This window comes from Panicum virgatum, chromosome 9N (genome assembly GCF_016808335.1).
Source record: "Panicum virgatum strain AP13 chromosome 9N, P.virgatum_v5, whole genome shotgun sequence".
In the NCBI taxonomy this organism is placed as follows: Eukaryota; Viridiplantae; Streptophyta; class Magnoliopsida; order Poales; family Poaceae; genus Panicum; species Panicum virgatum.
In genome coordinates, this window is record NC_053153.1 from 70,346,922 (window position 1) to 70,364,440 (window position 17,519).

General features: G+C 47.3%; 2 protein-coding genes across 2 annotated transcripts; one reads left to right on the forward strand and one right to left on the reverse strand.

Annotated features, from left to right (window-relative positions):
* Positions 1 to 4,775: 4,775 nt before the first annotated feature.
* On the forward strand, positions 4,776 to 13,116 carry LOC120689859 (ASC1-like protein 3). The gene is made up of 6 exons (XM_039972295.1): positions 4,776 to 5,318; positions 8,082 to 8,290; positions 10,841 to 10,996; positions 11,879 to 12,064; positions 12,153 to 12,331; positions 12,684 to 13,116. Exons 1-6 carry the CDS (start codon positions 5,220 to 5,222, stop codon positions 12,701 to 12,703), a joined length of 849 nt encoding a protein of 282 aa, XP_039828229.1. The 5' UTR covers positions 4,776 to 5,219; the 3' UTR covers positions 12,704 to 13,116.
* Positions 13,117 to 14,222: 1,106 nt separating this feature from the next.
* On the reverse strand, positions 14,223 to 17,317 carry LOC120688349 (uncharacterized TPR repeat-containing protein At1g05150-like). Its single transcript, XM_039970636.1, has one exon. The coding sequence runs from the start codon at positions 17,037 to 17,039 to the stop codon at positions 14,505 to 14,507; it is 2,535 nt and encodes an 844-aa protein (XP_039826570.1). The 5' UTR covers positions 17,040 to 17,317; the 3' UTR covers positions 14,223 to 14,504.
* Between the last annotated feature and the right edge of the window lie 202 nt (positions 17,318 to 17,519).

Genomic DNA, 17,519 nt, shown 5'->3' on the forward strand with positions numbered 1-17,519 from the left:
GATCTAAACACATTCGTCTTCACGTCGCGTCTGAAATCCTAGGCTCTGTTCACGCGTGCTCGAGACTTGTACGAGCTGCAATCGCGCCGAACATGCTTGCGCGTTTGCTTCGCATAAGGTTTGGGATCGTTTGTGTCCGGGGTTTTTCTTCTTTTTCTCTACTTGGCACTTTGGCAGTTCGCATAAGGTTCCCTCTTAATTATTGAAAGGAAATATAAAAAGAAGTACATGGTTTTGTATAAAAAAAAGAAGCAAGGTCGAGGAACGACTATCTTTTAGCCACGTAGTAGTTGAACGAGCAAGCAAGGCTGACTGACTTTATTTAGTTTGATGGTGACATGACGGTGGCAAATGTATAGTAGCAAAACTTTAAAGTCGCTGGCAGTCGATGCGGAAGATTCTACAACATGATCCGATATTAAGGCCGTGTTTAGTCCAGGGGAGGTGTAAACGCAAAATTTTTTTGCGAAAGAATTTTTTCAATTTGAAGTACTAAATGAAGTCTATTTACAAAACTTTTTGCACAGATGGGTTGTAAATCGCGAGACGAATCTAATGATGCTAATTAATCCATGATTAATTAATAATTAGCGGATGGTTACTGTAGCATCACTATTGCAAATCATGGATTAAATAGGCTCATTAGATTCGTCTCGCGATTTACAGCCCAACCATGCAAAAAGTTTTGTAAATAGAGTTCATTTAGTACTTCAAATTAGTAAGATTCCTTTTCACTTTTTTGTGTTTACGGCTTTTTTACATTTACGGGGTGGAAACTAAACAGGACCTAAGATTACAGTCAAGTACTACTAAAGTTCAACGCACATCCAATTAATGCAGGTGGTAACCGTGTTGCTAGGATGCTGCTTCTCTCACACAAGACATGATCCTGAAAGGGATCTATAGAAGGCGTTTGTGAATTGGGACAGTGTTGGCCATATTAGAAAAAGGTAGGTACTCAATGATAGATTAATTCACATGCATATGCGATTGATTAATCATGCCGCAATTTCAATTCATTTGTTTACAATTGTTTGGTCGTTCTCAAGTATTTATTTATTTTAGGGAAAATTCGATTCATGCCACCACAACTCCGTGAAATTGGGTGTCAGAAAATCAATGGCATGATTTTCAACATGAGATCCAATTTCAAGAAATTAGAGTGGCATGGATCCAACTGACCCAATATTTTATTCCAGAGAGAATGATACGTACGCTCACTTCCAGTTCTGTATGACTTAGCTAGGTAGGAGTACTCCCTAACTCCCTAAGTATAAGGAAATCTACCGTTTAGATTTTTCTGAAAAACATGGAGACTTCTGTTTGTTCAATCAAGAGCTGGAAGCCTGGAACGTCCATTAGTTGTACTAACCAAATTAAGAGCTGACCAATCAGAAGCTAGGCTGCCTCATTAATTTGAGGTATAAAATTTGCAAAAGTTGTTACGTACTCGTATAGTACATTTGAGGACGGGAGAGTACTCAAATCAAAGTAATTAAGTTCAGATAGTATGCTCTTCTCTAACCCGGACCACCCGGTGGGGGCAACTCGACAGCGCTTGTTCGCTGCTTCCCGTTGTAGCGAATGAAGACCCACCCTTATATTATTCTTCTTCTACCTCACCTTCCAACAGCTCGCCCCCGCCGCCGCCCTCACAGCTAGAAAAAAAAAACTATTTGTACCGGACGGCCAGGGCCTTTAGTGCAGCCGCCACGGTACCGGCCGGTTAGTACCGGTTGTGGCGTCCGGTATTAAATGGAGTAGCACTTAGGGAAAAAATATATTTGAACAAATGCGCACATCGTGGGGTTCGAACTCGTGACATGTGGCCTCACACGTAGTTTCCTCTACCATCTCACCCACACAACACATGTGATTACATAGAAGATGCTATCATTTTAAAGTAATCGAGACGGACCATTTAGTACCGAGCCCCCGGAAGCCGGTACTAAATGGTGGCATTTAGTACCGGGTGATGTTGAAAACCGGTATTAAATGGCTCCGGGAGGCACTGTGCTATACAACCAGTACTAAATTGACATTAGTACCAGGTTTAAAACGACCGGTACTATTTGGAGGTGAACGCATGACTCCTTTTCTAGTAGTGCCTATCCGTCTCCGCTGCCGTCTCGACCTCCCCCATCGCCGCCGGAGCCTCGTGGCCGCAGCTTGCCCCCGCCCCGCCCCGACCCTGCCCAACCGCCGTACCCCACCGCTCGGCTGGCGGCGCCCCCACCACCGCGCCTCGCCGCCCCGCGCCCGCCGCCTCCGCCGGGCTAGCCGGCCGCCTCCGGCCTCCCTCTATAGCCGAGAAACTCCGGCGACCCCAGCAACCCCAAACAAGAAGGCCGCCGCCCACGGCCGGCGGCGACCTCGCCACCCGACCGCCCCGCCCCCCTACCGCGCCGGGGTGTTCGTAGCGGTAGCGGCGTGCGGCACCCTGTAAGAAATCTGCCAGCCGGTGGGTTAGCTGATGTCGATTGGCTAGCTGTGCACAAGGGCCCGCGTACAAGCGAGCGCACGAAACTTGTGTCTAGGTTCCGTTCCGCAAGATGTTTTGTCTTGTACTGTGTGTTTTATCATACACTTCAAATTTAATATGAAGCATGAAATTCAGATAGTACATGCAGCCAGTCCACGAAGATAATATGAGTGTGCTGTGTCATGTGTGTTAACCGTTTGTCTTCGATGTACTTCCTAAACAAAACTAAAAGAATCACTTCTGCATTCCAAACACCTCATTGCCCAAATAAACAATCTAGTGGAACTTAATTCATCCTATTTGATTTTCATAATACTTCCTACCAAACAGAAACGCGACAAAAAAAATTAGGATCTATTTGCTCGAAGGATATTAACTGTCATGCTCTAAACAATTATCTGGTGTAATGCTAACTCAGTGTTCTCTTAAAAGGGAGAAGGGTTAACCAAAGGAGGAAAAAATCTAACTATGTTTTTCTAGATAGAAGTATATACCAACTTACCAAGTCCAAAGTTTTTTTTAATGGCATCTCAAGGATAAAGTGAAACCTTAGTACCATGCAGAAAATTCTCTTGTAAGCTAATATTTTCTTCAATTTATTTTGGAAAAAAATGAATAGTACTGTGCAAGCACATGCCGGGTGTCAAGATGTGACTAAAGCATGAGCCCATTCCACATGAGATTAGAACACCAATACTGTTATGCGGCAAGATCTGCCCATAAAACCATAAGAATGTTTCATGATCTCATGAGCACGTACGTTACCATTTCTACAACGGTATTATCTTTTAGATATTGGTCTTGTTTGGTTTCCATTCTAGGGATCCTAAAATGGCTTTTCTAGCTCCGCATGAAGGATTAAATGAAGTCTATTTGCAGAACTTTTTCAGGGATGGGCGTAACTTTTCGCGACGAATTTAATGACGGTAATTAATCGGTAATTAGCTACAGTGATGCTACAGTAACTATCTTCAAATCACGCGTCAAAGGCCTCATTAGAATCTTCAGGGTTCCTAGCGTGGGGTTCTGAAGTTGGTTTTGTAAACTGACTTTGTTTGACACCGTAATTAACGGTCAAAGTGTTACTATTTCCTAGAATGACATAAACCAAACAAGGCCATTCTAAGAGCATTCTCAACAGATTATGCTTCCATCTCTCCAATATTAAAAAATTCTAAGGTTCAGACAAAGTGAACAGAGAAGTGACAAATTGTTCCAAGCCATACGGTAAGACCCGTCCAACCAATATTCTTCAGTGCCAGCGCGTTAGTCTAGCGAGACTCTTGCTGATTAAGTTCCACCATGTTTCCTTAGGCCTAATTTGGCAGCAGGTGCTAATTAACCAAGGGAAGAAATCCCCTCACGGAAATTTTCTTGGACAATAGAATCCCCCTCCACCCCGCAGGAGAAATTCCCCTGCCACCATTTGGAAGCTCTCTGTCTGTTGGCCTTGGCTTACTTAGGTTCGCTGGTGTTTTGCGTAGAGAAATACTAGTCCATGCAAGCAATATTTTATCTGGAGATGAACGAATACAAAATTCAAAATGTCAGATGCTATACTAGTCCATATAAGCTTAATCCATATATTATCAAGATGTCATCCAAAATAGCAGAATAGTTACTGTATTATCCTTAGGGTAACACGCATTTGCTATTCCATATAAGCTTATTCATCTTGACTAACACCAACATACAGATAAGACATGACTAAAATGATTCACACCATGCGAATCCTATATTACAAACTACTTAGACCAATCAAAAGATTGTATCAACCACCATACACTGTTGCCCAACAGAGATGAATTGCTTTCATATGGTTTTGTCCACAGTTGGAGGTAAAAATCATGGAGAAGATAGACTATGGAGATAGATTACTAGCTAGGTAATACTAAACTAAGTGTTCTGCAAGTAGCATGAAGAAAACCACCAGACACTGTTGCCCAACAGAGATGAATTGCTTTCATATGGCGTTGACACACTTGCTTCCACCAAGTGTTCTGCAAGCAACATGAAGAAAATCTCATAAGCTGAATGCATTTGCAGATTGTATTTTTGAACTAACAGATTGTATTTATCATATAATAAATCAATAATACTACTAGAACCTCATAAGCTTTTATGATTTGAACAAAAAATAAGTGGGATTATTATCTATCTATACCTCTTTCCTTCAAAGAAACGCCAACATTCTTCGGCCGTGGGGCTGGGAAAGACCTGCTGCCATCAAACCAAGAGCCCCCGTACTACCGAGATCTGCGGCGCCCGGTTTGAACTAATCGGCTCCAGCAGAATCAAATCCGTCCAGGCCGATCCAAAACGAGGAAGCGCAACGGAAGCCGGGGGCGCTCTCCGCTGGGGCGAGGAGACGACAGGGGAGGGGAGGGAGATCCAAATCTCCGCCCCGCGACCACGCTCACGCACACATCGTCCTCCTCCCTCCCTTTCCCCAATCCCCACCGCCTCGCCTCGCGCCTGCGTGCGTGCCCGTCTCCTCCTCCTCCTGCCAGCCTGCCTGCGCGACTAGTAGAAATATAGGCGCGCGTGCCGCCCCGGCCTCCCGCTCCTCCGGTTAATCCCCCCGGCCGCTCACATTATCCACGCGCGCGCAGGCGTCTGGGGCGGGCGTCGCGTGTGCCGTCGCCGTGCGGTCTCTGTTGGTGGCGGTGCGCGGCGCGTGAGCGACGACGGGGTGCGCCGCCCAGCGGGGGAGGAGGTCGTCCGTCCGGCGGCGGCGATGGTGGGGGTCAGCGGCGCGGAGGCGGTGTCCGTCGCGGTCCTCTTCTCCTTCGCCTTCATCTGCGCCCGCTTCCTGCTCGACCGCCTCGTCTACAAGGTACAGTGATAATCCCTCTCGTCCCGCCACCGCCAGATTCGCGCCGGGTTCCGCGAGATCTCTCGCCTCCCTGGTTGCGGCCCGCGCCACCAATGCTCCCCGTCGCGAGTCGCAACGCGGGCGCGGGGTGTGGGTATACGCCGCTGCTCGTTGCGTCTTCGAAACCGATCAGTTGATTCCCCGCTAATCCGGCGGCGGGATCATCCGCGCGCGCGTCACGTAGTGCTCCCGCCTGTCTCCAAACTGAAAACTGGTCATTAATTGCGTTATTACTGATGGCTGCTACTCTGCTGAGGATCAACGTTGGCTCATACGAGCTTATGTTTTTGTTCTCATGGCCTGGGTGTGGTTTAAGTAGTGGATCAGTTATTTTGTGCTTATGCGAGGCTTGTTTGCAATAAACCCTTGTTGCACTTAATAAATCTACATCTGGTTTGGCTTGCCAATTGCTTTATCTTTTCCTGAACTGCGCCAGTCCATGATGATGTCATCGACTCTTTGTCTAGAAGGTTTGAACCAAATAGAGTGTCACGATTGAGGAGAGGAAGAGAGAGTGAACTGTGTATTGAGATATGCCCAAAGGGCTATATATACAAGAGGAGACCCCAAACCCTAGACTAGTACAATGACACTTATACCCTTAACTATTATACTCTAACACCCCCTCTCAAATGCAACGTGAATGCAATGACGTTGCATTTGGAGAGTTGATACTAAGCACTAGACTAAACATAAACATGAAAAATGATACATCCAAAGTCCGAAATGAAAGATGTCATCAAAGCGTGCAACTCTTGAACTTATCGACGTAGATAATCTCCTCCACAAGAGGGTACCGCCTTCACAACCGTACTTCAGCAAATACCTCAAGTCTTCACAAACCAGTACTTCAACTCCTCAAACATGAGCCTTGCTTTGGAGAATTGAACCCGACAGTAACATAGAGATGTGTCAAACCAGCCAAAAGGAAGGAATGAGAGATCACTGCTTGAAGACGGCAAGCAGGAGGACATGTGTTGATGATGACGAATAGACGGCCATTGATCATGATGTGGAGCAAAACGGCTCCGAAAGGGACCAAGAGGGCAAAGGTCGCATCAACAACTGATGGGGCAGCCACACATCATGGCAAACCCGAAGAGAAAATGAAAGTGGCTGATTTGGCAACTAGGATGTAGGCACACACAGCTTTGACGAACTAAATGCGAGCAATTGGACTTGGATTAATGTTGATGCAAATGACACCAATGCTAGCAGCACTCTTGGATGGAAACTGATGGAAATATGACAATATACTATGGATAGGCAGCAGCAAGCAGCAAGCACAAGCAAAAGATGGATGGATTGACAGTGATGCAATGAAATTTAGGAAATTGGCCTCAACACTATAAGCACTTAAGCAGCAGCAATCAACAGGCAAAAGGAGACAGTGGAGCCTTGCACTAGGAGCAGCAAAGGACTGATGTATATGTCAATTGAACCAGCAAGCCACGAGAGGCAGCCCAACCAGCAGGAAACAAGACCAACCAGCAGCAGGCAGTAGCAGAACAGAGGAGTTCATATATGAGCAGAGCAGACCAGAGCAGCACAGCTGCACCCGCACCCCCTGTCTGCACTGCAGAGGCCCCAACGGGAGGCTAGGGAGAAGACCCAGGCGGGCAGCAGCAGTACGTCCACAACAGGCGGACGGAGGGGCAGAGGCTGCTGGGCGACTTGATTTGACAGACGGCCGGAGGAGGGGCGGCAACGGGCGGACAGCCAGACGGCCGGCCAGCCGCTGCTCGCACGGACGGAGGGCCGAGCAGACGGCGGCAGCGAGGGAGGTGGCTGCGACGGCGGCCGGCAACGAGCGGCCGGCCGCGCGGACGAACGGCTCTGCAACCGGCGGAGATGAGGACGGGCCCCCTCGATCCGCGGCCGGGGACGACGAATTGAGGCCCGGTGGCGGTGGAGATCCCGCGGGGAGGCCGCGACGGCGGAGATCCGCGGGGAGGTGGCCGCAACAGCGGCCGGCAAATCCATGAAGGGCGCTGGTCCTCCCCCACGGACGGAAGACGGCGGAAGGGACGGGCCGCGATGAGCGGCGAAGACAGATGGACGGTCGCGCGGACGGAGGCCCGCGGCCGCGCGACTGGCGGCCGGGAAGAGTGGATCCACCCGCGACGAGCACCGGAGAGGACGGCGGCGGCAGAGATCTTGCTGCTGCTGCTGCTGGCGGCGGAGATCTTGCTGCTGCTGCTACTAAGACACAGGACCGACGGGGCGGCGAAACTTGATGCTGCGACATGACTAGGGTAAGAAAAAAAAATGGGTTTGGGGCTGAGGAATGCCGCCCCCAGGAGCAAGACAAAGCTCCCAGGGGCAGCGCAGCGGCGACGACGAGGGTGGCGGCCGGATCAGGCAACCTAGAGCTCTGATTCCATGTCACGATTGAGGAGAGGAAGAGAGAGTGAACTGTGTATTGAGATATGCCCAAAGGGCTATATATACAAGAGGAGACCCCAAACCCTAGACTAGTACAATGACACTTATACCCTTAACTATTATACTCTAACATAGAGGTGATGCAAATATGGTGATATATATTTTTTTCTATAAGGAAACTAATAGCTACTATATTACTGCTCCCCTGGGTAACCTCTTGATTATCCTGGCGTTGGTTCAAGTTTTTCCATAATTTCAGTTTACCTTTTTACATGCCAGATAGCTGTCAGTTTAACTTATACATCTTACACTTGGCCTTATGTAAATATTTCTTTTCAGCCATTGGCAGTTTACCTATTCAGTACCAAAGCTTCTAAGTTGATGAATGATGAGGTCAGGCAAGCAAAGATTGTCAAGTTCTCAGAGTCCATTTGGAAACTTACATACTATGCTTCTGTTCAAGCATGGGTCCTCATGATAATAAAGCAGGAACCATGGTCATTGGATAAGATGCAATACTTCAATGGCTGGCCGAATCAACCCATTCCGTGAGTGCATACTGTTCCTCAATATGTTACTGAAATCTACTGCTGTTGCCACTCTCTTTGAAGTTGAAGAGACAGCACTTCATCACTATCATTAGAATAAATTATCCTCCAAATGTTCTAGCCGTGGAATCTTCCATGGCATTTAAGTGCTTGGTTTTGCGGAATGGACGAGCTATTTTCTAAAACTTGGTAGCTGTGGAAAACTGGAAATCATTGCTTGCTTGTTATCAGCACATTTTCATTCTTGTTATTTGTTATTAAGGTAACATGATAGTTGAATGTACCCAAAAAATCATTATTATCGTGCAACCATGTTTATTTAGGATCTGCCTGCACCCTGCGCTTTATCAACCATCTGGGTGTACTTACTCTATCCCTTTTTTTTTGAGAGAGATCTCTTGTTGGGGTTACCAACTTACAGGAAGCCGCACAAAAGACAGATAGAGCCGTCACTAGACCGGCAAACAGAACTAAGAAGAAGAGAGAAGCAGGGGCACATCCTGAACCCTAGCATCACCAATCTTCAGTGGACACGGTCCTCATCTCCTCGAAGTTCTTCACCCAGATTTCCATGATTTTGTGTATGGACTCCAGCTTCTCCTGATCAGGTGGTCACAGAAGCACTGCCCACTTCTGCACAAAGAAGTTGATTTTATATAGAACCGAGACAGGTGAATGGGGGAAAATATGCTGAATGCGGATTCTGTTTCTGGTAACCCACAACGAGCAATGATCACCAAGATAAAGAGTTTAAGGTCAGAGTCACGACACCCCAAAGGAATAAGAAAATCAAGGCAGTCAGCCAAGCTGACTGGCGATCTTTCCCACCCCAGGGTCTAAATCTACCCCCCCCCCCTTTATGGAAGTCATTAACCATCTCCATGAATTCTTTCTTTATGATTTCCCAGCAGCTTTTATAGAAGGTCACCCCGAATCCATCGGGCCCTGGCGCTGAGTTCTCCTTCATGCTAACAATTACATTCTTCACCTCATCTTCACTAAAGGGTCTAGTTAAAAACTCATTATCCTCCACAGATAACCTCCCCAAAGAAGGCCATGTCTCCTTATCAAGGGACACTGAGCTCTGCGGCTCAAACATCAACATCAACAAAGCCTTTTAATCCCAAACAAGTTGGGGTAGGCTAGAGTTGAAACCCAACAAAGACCATTATTCATGGTTCTGTCACGAGAATCGCGGCTTTCCAAGCACTCCTTTCCAAGCTCTGCGGCTGCTTCCCAAAAAGAAATCATCAATTAGGCGCCTTATTTCTTGTTGGTCAGTAACTAAATCCCCTGCATCTTCTAGGGAAAGGATAGTCTTCTTTCTCCTGCTGCTATTGGCAGAGAGGTGGAAGAAAGCTGTACTAGCATCCCCCTCAAGCACATGTTTCTCACCCCCTCTTTGTTGCCAATACATTTCCTCCTCTTGAAACAAAGACTCTAACTCATTTTCTAACTGTGCTCTTAACTGGTCAATCCCCTCCCCATCTGGCCCTTCCTGACTGTCTAAGCATTTGATTTTTGTTATCAGTTCCTCTTTCTTTCTTCTGAAATCACCTCTCAAATTTCGCCCCCCACCATTGAGAAATTGTCTCAGCCTGGATAATAAACCGTGCCATTTATCTAAAGAGTAGGCTGAGTCGGGACATTTCCCTTCCTAGCTGCCATTTCTCAGCTACCAAATTTAAAAAGTTGTCATGTTTTAACCATTGTCTGTGGAAATAGAATTGTCTATTTTTCTTCTTATTTTGCTCCCCCATGTCAAGCAAAATGGCACAGCAATCAGACCCTAGTCTGGTGAGGCTGACCAGAGTAGCCAAAGGAAATTTCTGTTCCCATGCTTGTTTGTCTATACCATTTTGTTAGTTGCACTTGAAAGTAAGAACAACATAATACTTATCTAACTCCCTCCAAACACTGTCATTGTTTTCTTCTTTTGTTGGCAATTCAGTTGGGATGAAATTTAGATGATTTTTTGTACAATTTTGTTGGCTAGCTAATTCTTTTATCTAGTTCCCTAATTGTGGTTAAAGCACATGGCCATATATTATGCTATGTGATGAACTTTGTTTTGATTTAGTTAAAGGTGACACTGGGACATGCATACAATAAAAACAAATCTGCTGTCTAACAACCATGTAAGCACGCTACTTGTTCTACTGCCTTTTTATTCACCGTGGTTGTTATTACAGCTTTCACATCTTGATGGCTGAATCCTCTGCTTAATTCACTGCTAGCAGCTGTAACTATAAATCATAAATGTACTTCATCAAGTTTACTTCTGTTTGCCATTGTTTGACTACAAATGGCAGAGGCTTCTGCTAAACATGTCTTGTACAAACTTTAAGCTGCACCATTTAATTCCAGCAGCACAACTCCCTGTATTTCTTCCCTGCTGATTGAATGGCTCAGATTTGGAGTTGTCATCCTTCTATTCTAACTTCCACAAGTGAAACACACTCAAGCATATTATTTGTGACTTACTAACATGTTATCTGGAGTGAATTGGTAGTTTTTGCTTCCTCTAATGTATATTATACTTTCTCTCAGGAGGATATTGATGCTTTTCTACATGTGCCAGTGTGGATTTTATGTCTACAGCATTGGTGCTCTTGTTGCTTGGGAAACCCGCAGAAAAGATTTTGCTGTAATGATGTCTCATCATGTAATAACATCTGCTCTAATCGGAGTTTCGTATCTGACCGGGTAAATCTTTTTTCAATCACCTAATGATGTATTTTCACTTCACAACACCTTCATTCTCTTACATTCTGGTGTTAGATATTTAGGGTCTACTGGTAATATTGTGAGTTTTATGAGGCAACAGTGTGATTGATTAGTCCATATTTCCACAGGAATTCAAGGATGTACAGGGCTTAGATACTCCCTCTGTTCCAAATTATAGGTTATTTTGGCTTTTCTAAATTAATTTTTGCTACGCTCATAGATACACACTGAAGGGCGGGCCTGGTGCAGTGGTAGAGCCTACCGTCTGTAACCGGAAGGTCCCAGGTTCGAGCCCCAGCCTTTGCACATTTGTGTGGGTAAGGCTTTGGGCTTAAAAACAACCCTTCCCCAGACCCCGCACAGTGCGGGAAGCCTACGGCACTGGGTACGCCCTTTTTTTCATAGATACACACTATGTCTAAATACATTGCAGAAACTGTGTATCTAGAAAGCCAAAATGACGTACAACTTGGAACGGAGGGAGTAGTATTTTTTTGAGTAGTCGCTTTTTCTAGATAGAGTGAGAACGGAGTGGTAGTTTGGTTCTTGGAATGTATTGATAAACATTTGGATCTAAGGTTATACATGAATAGAAAAGCAAAACCCTCAATGACTATGGGATATAAAAGGTATGTAACTATGTATTGGCATCGGTTGATCCTGATATTTCAGTTCCGGTCCTTGATTTGACCACCCGCATAACTATGTCTGCTCTTGCACATTAATTGTTATGAAAATTTATGTCTCTGCTAGGCACATGGTATTACCAGTTTTCCTTCCACCTCATTTTCTTTTGATGTGGTTCCATTTAGGCATAGGGTATTGCCATGTTAAGATAGCTAAAGTTGTGGTCTCTTGCAGGTTTTTCCGAATCGGGACCATCATTCTCGCCCTGCATGATACAAGTGATGTGTTTCTTGAGACTGCCAAATTGTGCAAGTACACAGAAAAGGAGCTGGGTGCTAGCTTGTTTTTTGGTCTCTTTGCTATCTCGTGGCTCCTATTGCGTCTGATTTACTTTCCATTTTGGATAATCAAAACCTCTAGGTTTGTTTGCTACTTCTCTTTATGATAACTTTTTGTTTTTTGCTTCCTTGTAGTTTTATACTTACTATTGTTGACTTTGCAATGCCAGCTATCATTCCATCACATTCTTGAGGAAGCTGGATGAATTCCCTACAACTCTGTACTATATCTTGAACACGATGCTTCTCACATTGCTTGTGTTCCATGTGTACTGGGGGAAACTCATATGTTTGATGATAATGAGACAATTGAATAATAAAGGACAAGTTACAGATGATGTTCGATCTGGTAAATAATTTTTCTTTAGAATTACTCAATTGATTGGTTTGCATCTAGCCATGAATCATGGATATTATTTTGGCACATTACTTGCAACAAGAGAGCCTTGCATTTATTTTATTATTATTGTTTAGGTAAAAGAAAAAAGAAATAGAGGATGCCATCATAGCATGCGTGTAACGACAAGTCCTGCATTTCTATTTCAGATTGCCTTCTCGCAAATGGATTGGCACATATTTTAGGAGCCCTCCTGTCATAGTATTGCATGCATATGTGAACTTTCATTGGAACAGAGACTCTAGTGGAAAAGGCATTAGCATTAGTTCTAATGATTAACTTATTTTATTTTGTTATAATGCAGATTCCGAGGACGACGAGTAATAGGGAGAATCATTCTTTGACGTCTGCAATGTGTCATTTCTTCGCTGATACTTTTCTATGCCTGCTTCCACAATAGATTGTTTTGGTCTTGGCAAGTTCGGGGCACGGATAGGAAAGTTGATATCTGTATATTGCCTTATGATATCAAACGTGGCTAGACCGAGAATGGAGCAGGTCGTATACATGACGGGTATAGCTAGCAGCTTACTTGAAGGTTCCTTCACAAATTTTTGGTTCACCTTTTTTGATATGGGAAAAGACATGAGAGGGCGTGTTCCGTAGCTTTTTTTCTCGAAGCTTACAGAACCCCTCTGTACCATGTTCAGTATACTTCACCTGTGAGTAGATTTAGTTCTAATTCATGGTAATAAATTGATTCTTTTGATCGGGAGTAAATCTCACATGTATCTTAATAATCTGGTGTGATGTGCATTGAACTTTATGCAGCTGTACAAATTTTTTGTACAGCGTAATCCGAGTTCTAGTTGGACGAAGTTCCCATCTAAGAATATGCATTATCCCTCTTCTATGCAATAGGATAGAAATATGGTTTAGATCCATCTGGTTATTAGATTTTTCCCAATTAGACTTCAGTTTAATACAAAAATGAAAAATGTGGATGCGAACATGTAACTTTTCCGTATCAAACACAATCTGAACTCTTCAAATTCAATGGAGAAATATTCATATTAGTGGATATCATCAATTTTACATTATCGGACTACAATTGCATTTATTTGTGAAGCATATACTGGGTGCGTAACTTTTACTATACATAAGGAGGCATTGAAAGTTCGCTGATCAAATCAGCGTAGAAAACTTCAACTGCATTGACTAAATATACCATGTCGAAGGGAGTGGGCAGTGGTCTGTTTTTCAACGACTTCTGTGTCAGTTCAATGGGAATAATAATTGAGAAGATCGTTTTGTACAGTTAGTTTTTTTTTCCTACTTGTACCGTTCGTCTTATCGGTCATCTTCTCACGTCCCGATCTTCAACACGCGCGGCCTAAGGGGCGGTTTTTCTTAACACATTATCGCACCAGAATTGGTCTGCCAGTGCCAGTCATGACATTTTGGATATGCTTTCAGTCAAACTTTAAAATCATAATTCATGAGTACATATATCTTGAAATGACTTGACTCCAACGGGGTTAGCGAGGGAGCTCCAGCAGTGTCCAACTGATTCACAAAGGTCTTGCTTTTCTTTTCCATAAAAGCAGAAAAATTTCAGCATGTGTAATTTCTTCACCCGGTAAAATGTAGGAACTAGGTCCAGTCCTTTCTCTGACCTGTCTCAGTTCGTCATACCAACCACAGGTGCTCGGGTAGAGGAAGCAGAATTAGGCAATCATCACTACTCCAGCAGAAAGACGTTCAAGTCCTTTTGCTCACAGTGAACTCACCAGGGCCACAAACAATAACACCATGAATGGCTTAATAAAAACGAAAATGATGTGCCAGTAAGATAAAGTACTCTACAAATGGAGTAAGAGATGACAGGATAAAAACCTGAATGAGAAACCCAAAATTGTACTGGCTTAAACAAGAATATGCAAGGGTCAGCAAGGTTGTATTTGACTGTGACAACAGTGTGTATGGAATTCACATTTACTCATTCCCGCACACTCAAACAAAATAGCGGCTAACACATTAGGGTTATTAGTAACCAGGAGACATTGGAGAACTCCAAATAATAGCACTTTAGTTTACAAGGGGGCAGTAGAGCTAACTAGACACCTTTGCACCTAGGAAAATACACAAGTTGATGCTTGAGCACTTGAGATCAAAGTTTGAATGATCAAGCATCAGTTTCCAACTTCTTAGAATTGAAGCACATGCACTTATCGATGAGGGCCTCAGATTCATTACCATATTCTTTGAACCTGTACTCTTCCAACTTGAACGCTGATGGAACCTTCCCTTCACTGTAGCACCGGTTACACAGGCTGAACGAGTGTTTTGTTTCCTTGAACCGTGATCCAATGATAGGGTACCGGCAGATGGAGCATGTGTGGCGGCCGTGACGTATGTGATCACTCTCTTCAAGCTTCACCAGAGTGCTGAGGATCCCAAATCCCCAATCTGGGTCATTGAACATCTCTAGGAACTCTGTGTATGATACCATTGTAGGGTCAGACTCCCCATGCATTTCAAGCATGTCACTAGCACCATGGGTGGGTATATAAACAGCTCGAAGAAGCTTAATATAAGTAAGCGCATCGCTCCTCCTAATCTGTCCATTGCCGCCTTCGCTAGCAGGACGCCAAAGAAGTGCATCAAAGACGACACGTTTGCGCCTTTCCACTGGGCCAGAACAGATTGGAGCAATGATGGCGAAGAACATTCCAAGATCAACCCGACCAGAGCCAGGGGCATCAAGGACTGAGAGAATTCTTTCGTTGATTGCCTTGATAGCTCCTTGAAAGGTATCTGGCTTGAGAAATGAGAGGAGCCTGCGAAGAATAACCTCAAGAGCTGCTTTCCGTATTGACTTCTCAGGGATGCCAGTGCCTGAGTAAGATACAGGGACATCAGTCTCATTCATCTCTTTCCTAACAAGCTCCACATCACAGTGACCTAGCTTTGTCATCCTCTCAAAGGCCCTTATATCTAAGGCATTAGCCAAATCCTGTCGCAAGGTAGTCTTCCTGCCAACCCTTTTGAACTTGGATGCCTCCACAACAACATAGGCCTGCTCACCTTGACCATCATCTTTTCCTTTGGACGCCTTTGGCTTCTTCTTTTGCAGTGTCTTCAGATGAGAGATGGCATCATACACTTCAACCCTTTGTGTCATCTTAAATGCCTCCTTAAGTGCCTTCTTAGCCTCTTCAGACTCCCCTTGCCCAAGCAAAGCCACTGCCTTGTTTAGCTGTGCCCTCCAATGGTTTGGTCGGATGCTCAGCACACGAGTATACATCTCTGCAGCCCTCACAAAACGACCTGCATCCATGTTCAATCCACCAAGATTGTATAGGGCATCAACATGCCCGGGTTTGAGATCGATTGCCTTCTGGAACTCCTGAATAGCACGGTCATCATCCCCTACTGCATGCAGGGCTGACGCAAGGTCACAGTGCGCATCAGCATAGTCTGGCTTCAAGAAGATGGCCTCTTCCAGCGCCTTCTCCGCTGCACGGTACTCTCCAACACCAAAGAGAGCACTCCCTAGGAGCTTGAGCGCCCGGGCATGGGATGGACACAGTATAGCTGCTTCTCTGTAGTGCTCACAGGCCCCAAGTACCATCCCCTCGGCCTCCATGGCTATGCCTAGGTTGACATGGATCTGTGGGAGGATGTCCGCGGACTGGGAGCCTCCTGCCTCTGCGGCCTCAAGGGCAAGGAGGTACTCCTCCTTAGCCTCTGCGTGGCGGCCGAGGGCGTACAGGCAGTTCCCCGCGCGGAAGTGGGGGCGGACGTCAGTGGGCTGCAGCTCGCAGGCGCGGCGGAAGCTGGCTAGGGCGTCTCGGAAGAGGCGGTGCTCAGAAAGCGCCCGGCCGATGACCATGTGGTTGTCGAAGGCCTCCTCTCGCGAGCGAGAGGCGTCCGCGCGCGTGCGGAGCACGGCGAGTTCCTTGACGAAGGTGAGGTAGTCGCGGCTCGTCTCGTCCCACGGCGCGGCGCTGGATGCCGAATCCGCCGCGCCGGAGATCTCCCTGGACCACCCGGCGTCGGAGAAGGAGTCGAAGTTGCTGTTGCCAGCGCCGCCGCCAACGCTCCCGTCAATGGAGCCCTTCCGCTGCTGCTTCGAGCGGAGGCGCTTGACGAGTATCTCCAGGTCGTCGAGGAGCCCCCACGAGGAGTCGAAGGCGATGCCGTGGTTCGGCGAGGTCGCCCACGCTGGCGCCGCGGCCGCGGCGCGCGAGCTGAACGACGGCGGGGCACCCCCACCGGCGCCGAGCGGCTTGACGTGGTCGTCGAGCAGCGACGCGGCGACGGCCGCGCCGGGGGGCGGGGAGGAGGGTGTGGCGGCGTCCCCCGGGGCGATCTCCGGGGAGGATGCGTCGGAGTCCAGCGCGGGCAGGGAGAGCGCGAGGAAGTCGCGGTCGACGTCGCCCGCGCCGTCGTCGTATGTGCGGAGCAGCCCCGGCAGGGAGAGGCCCTTCCCGTCGGGGAGGATGAACTCGGCGTAGGTGCGGAAGACCTCGTCGAGGATGGCGGAGATCTGGTCCTCGCTGAACTTGACCCGCGGGTTGACGGCGACGACGAGCTGGGCCATCTCGTCCCGGTCCAGCCCGCCGTCCCCGTTGGCGTCGAAGCGCTCGAAGATCCTCCTCACCTTCTCCACCCGCGACCCGCGGCCGGCCGACGCCGCCGACGCGGACAGCGCCATTACGGCCCCGCTGCTGCTCACGGGAAACACCAGCCGGATTGCGGCGGGAATTCGGGCACGCGGGGGCGGGCGCTCCCACGGCACGGGTGGGGGATTTGATGCGGGGGGAGTTCAGGAATGCCGGGTGGGCCCGGGCGGAGCGGAGGGGAGGGCGGAGCGGAGGGGGCGGCGGGGCCGTGCGCTGGCGGCCTATGGCTAGGCTAGCTGCTAAACGAGAGGAGACGATGGCTATGATGACGGTGGACGGGGGCACGAAGGCTGCTGGCTGGCTGCGGCTGGCTGGGCGGCTGCCTGGCTGGCTCGCCCCCAACGTTCACATGGTGGATATCCGGTGGATAGGGCGCTCCGCCCCCGCGTCCGTCACCGCTGGCCGGGGGGCGCCCCGGGTCGTCCTCGTCTCGCCCCCGGGGCTGTGGTGCTGTGGACGGGTGGAGTCATGGAGAAGTGGTGGTACAGCTGCGGCGATAGCGGCAGGAGGAT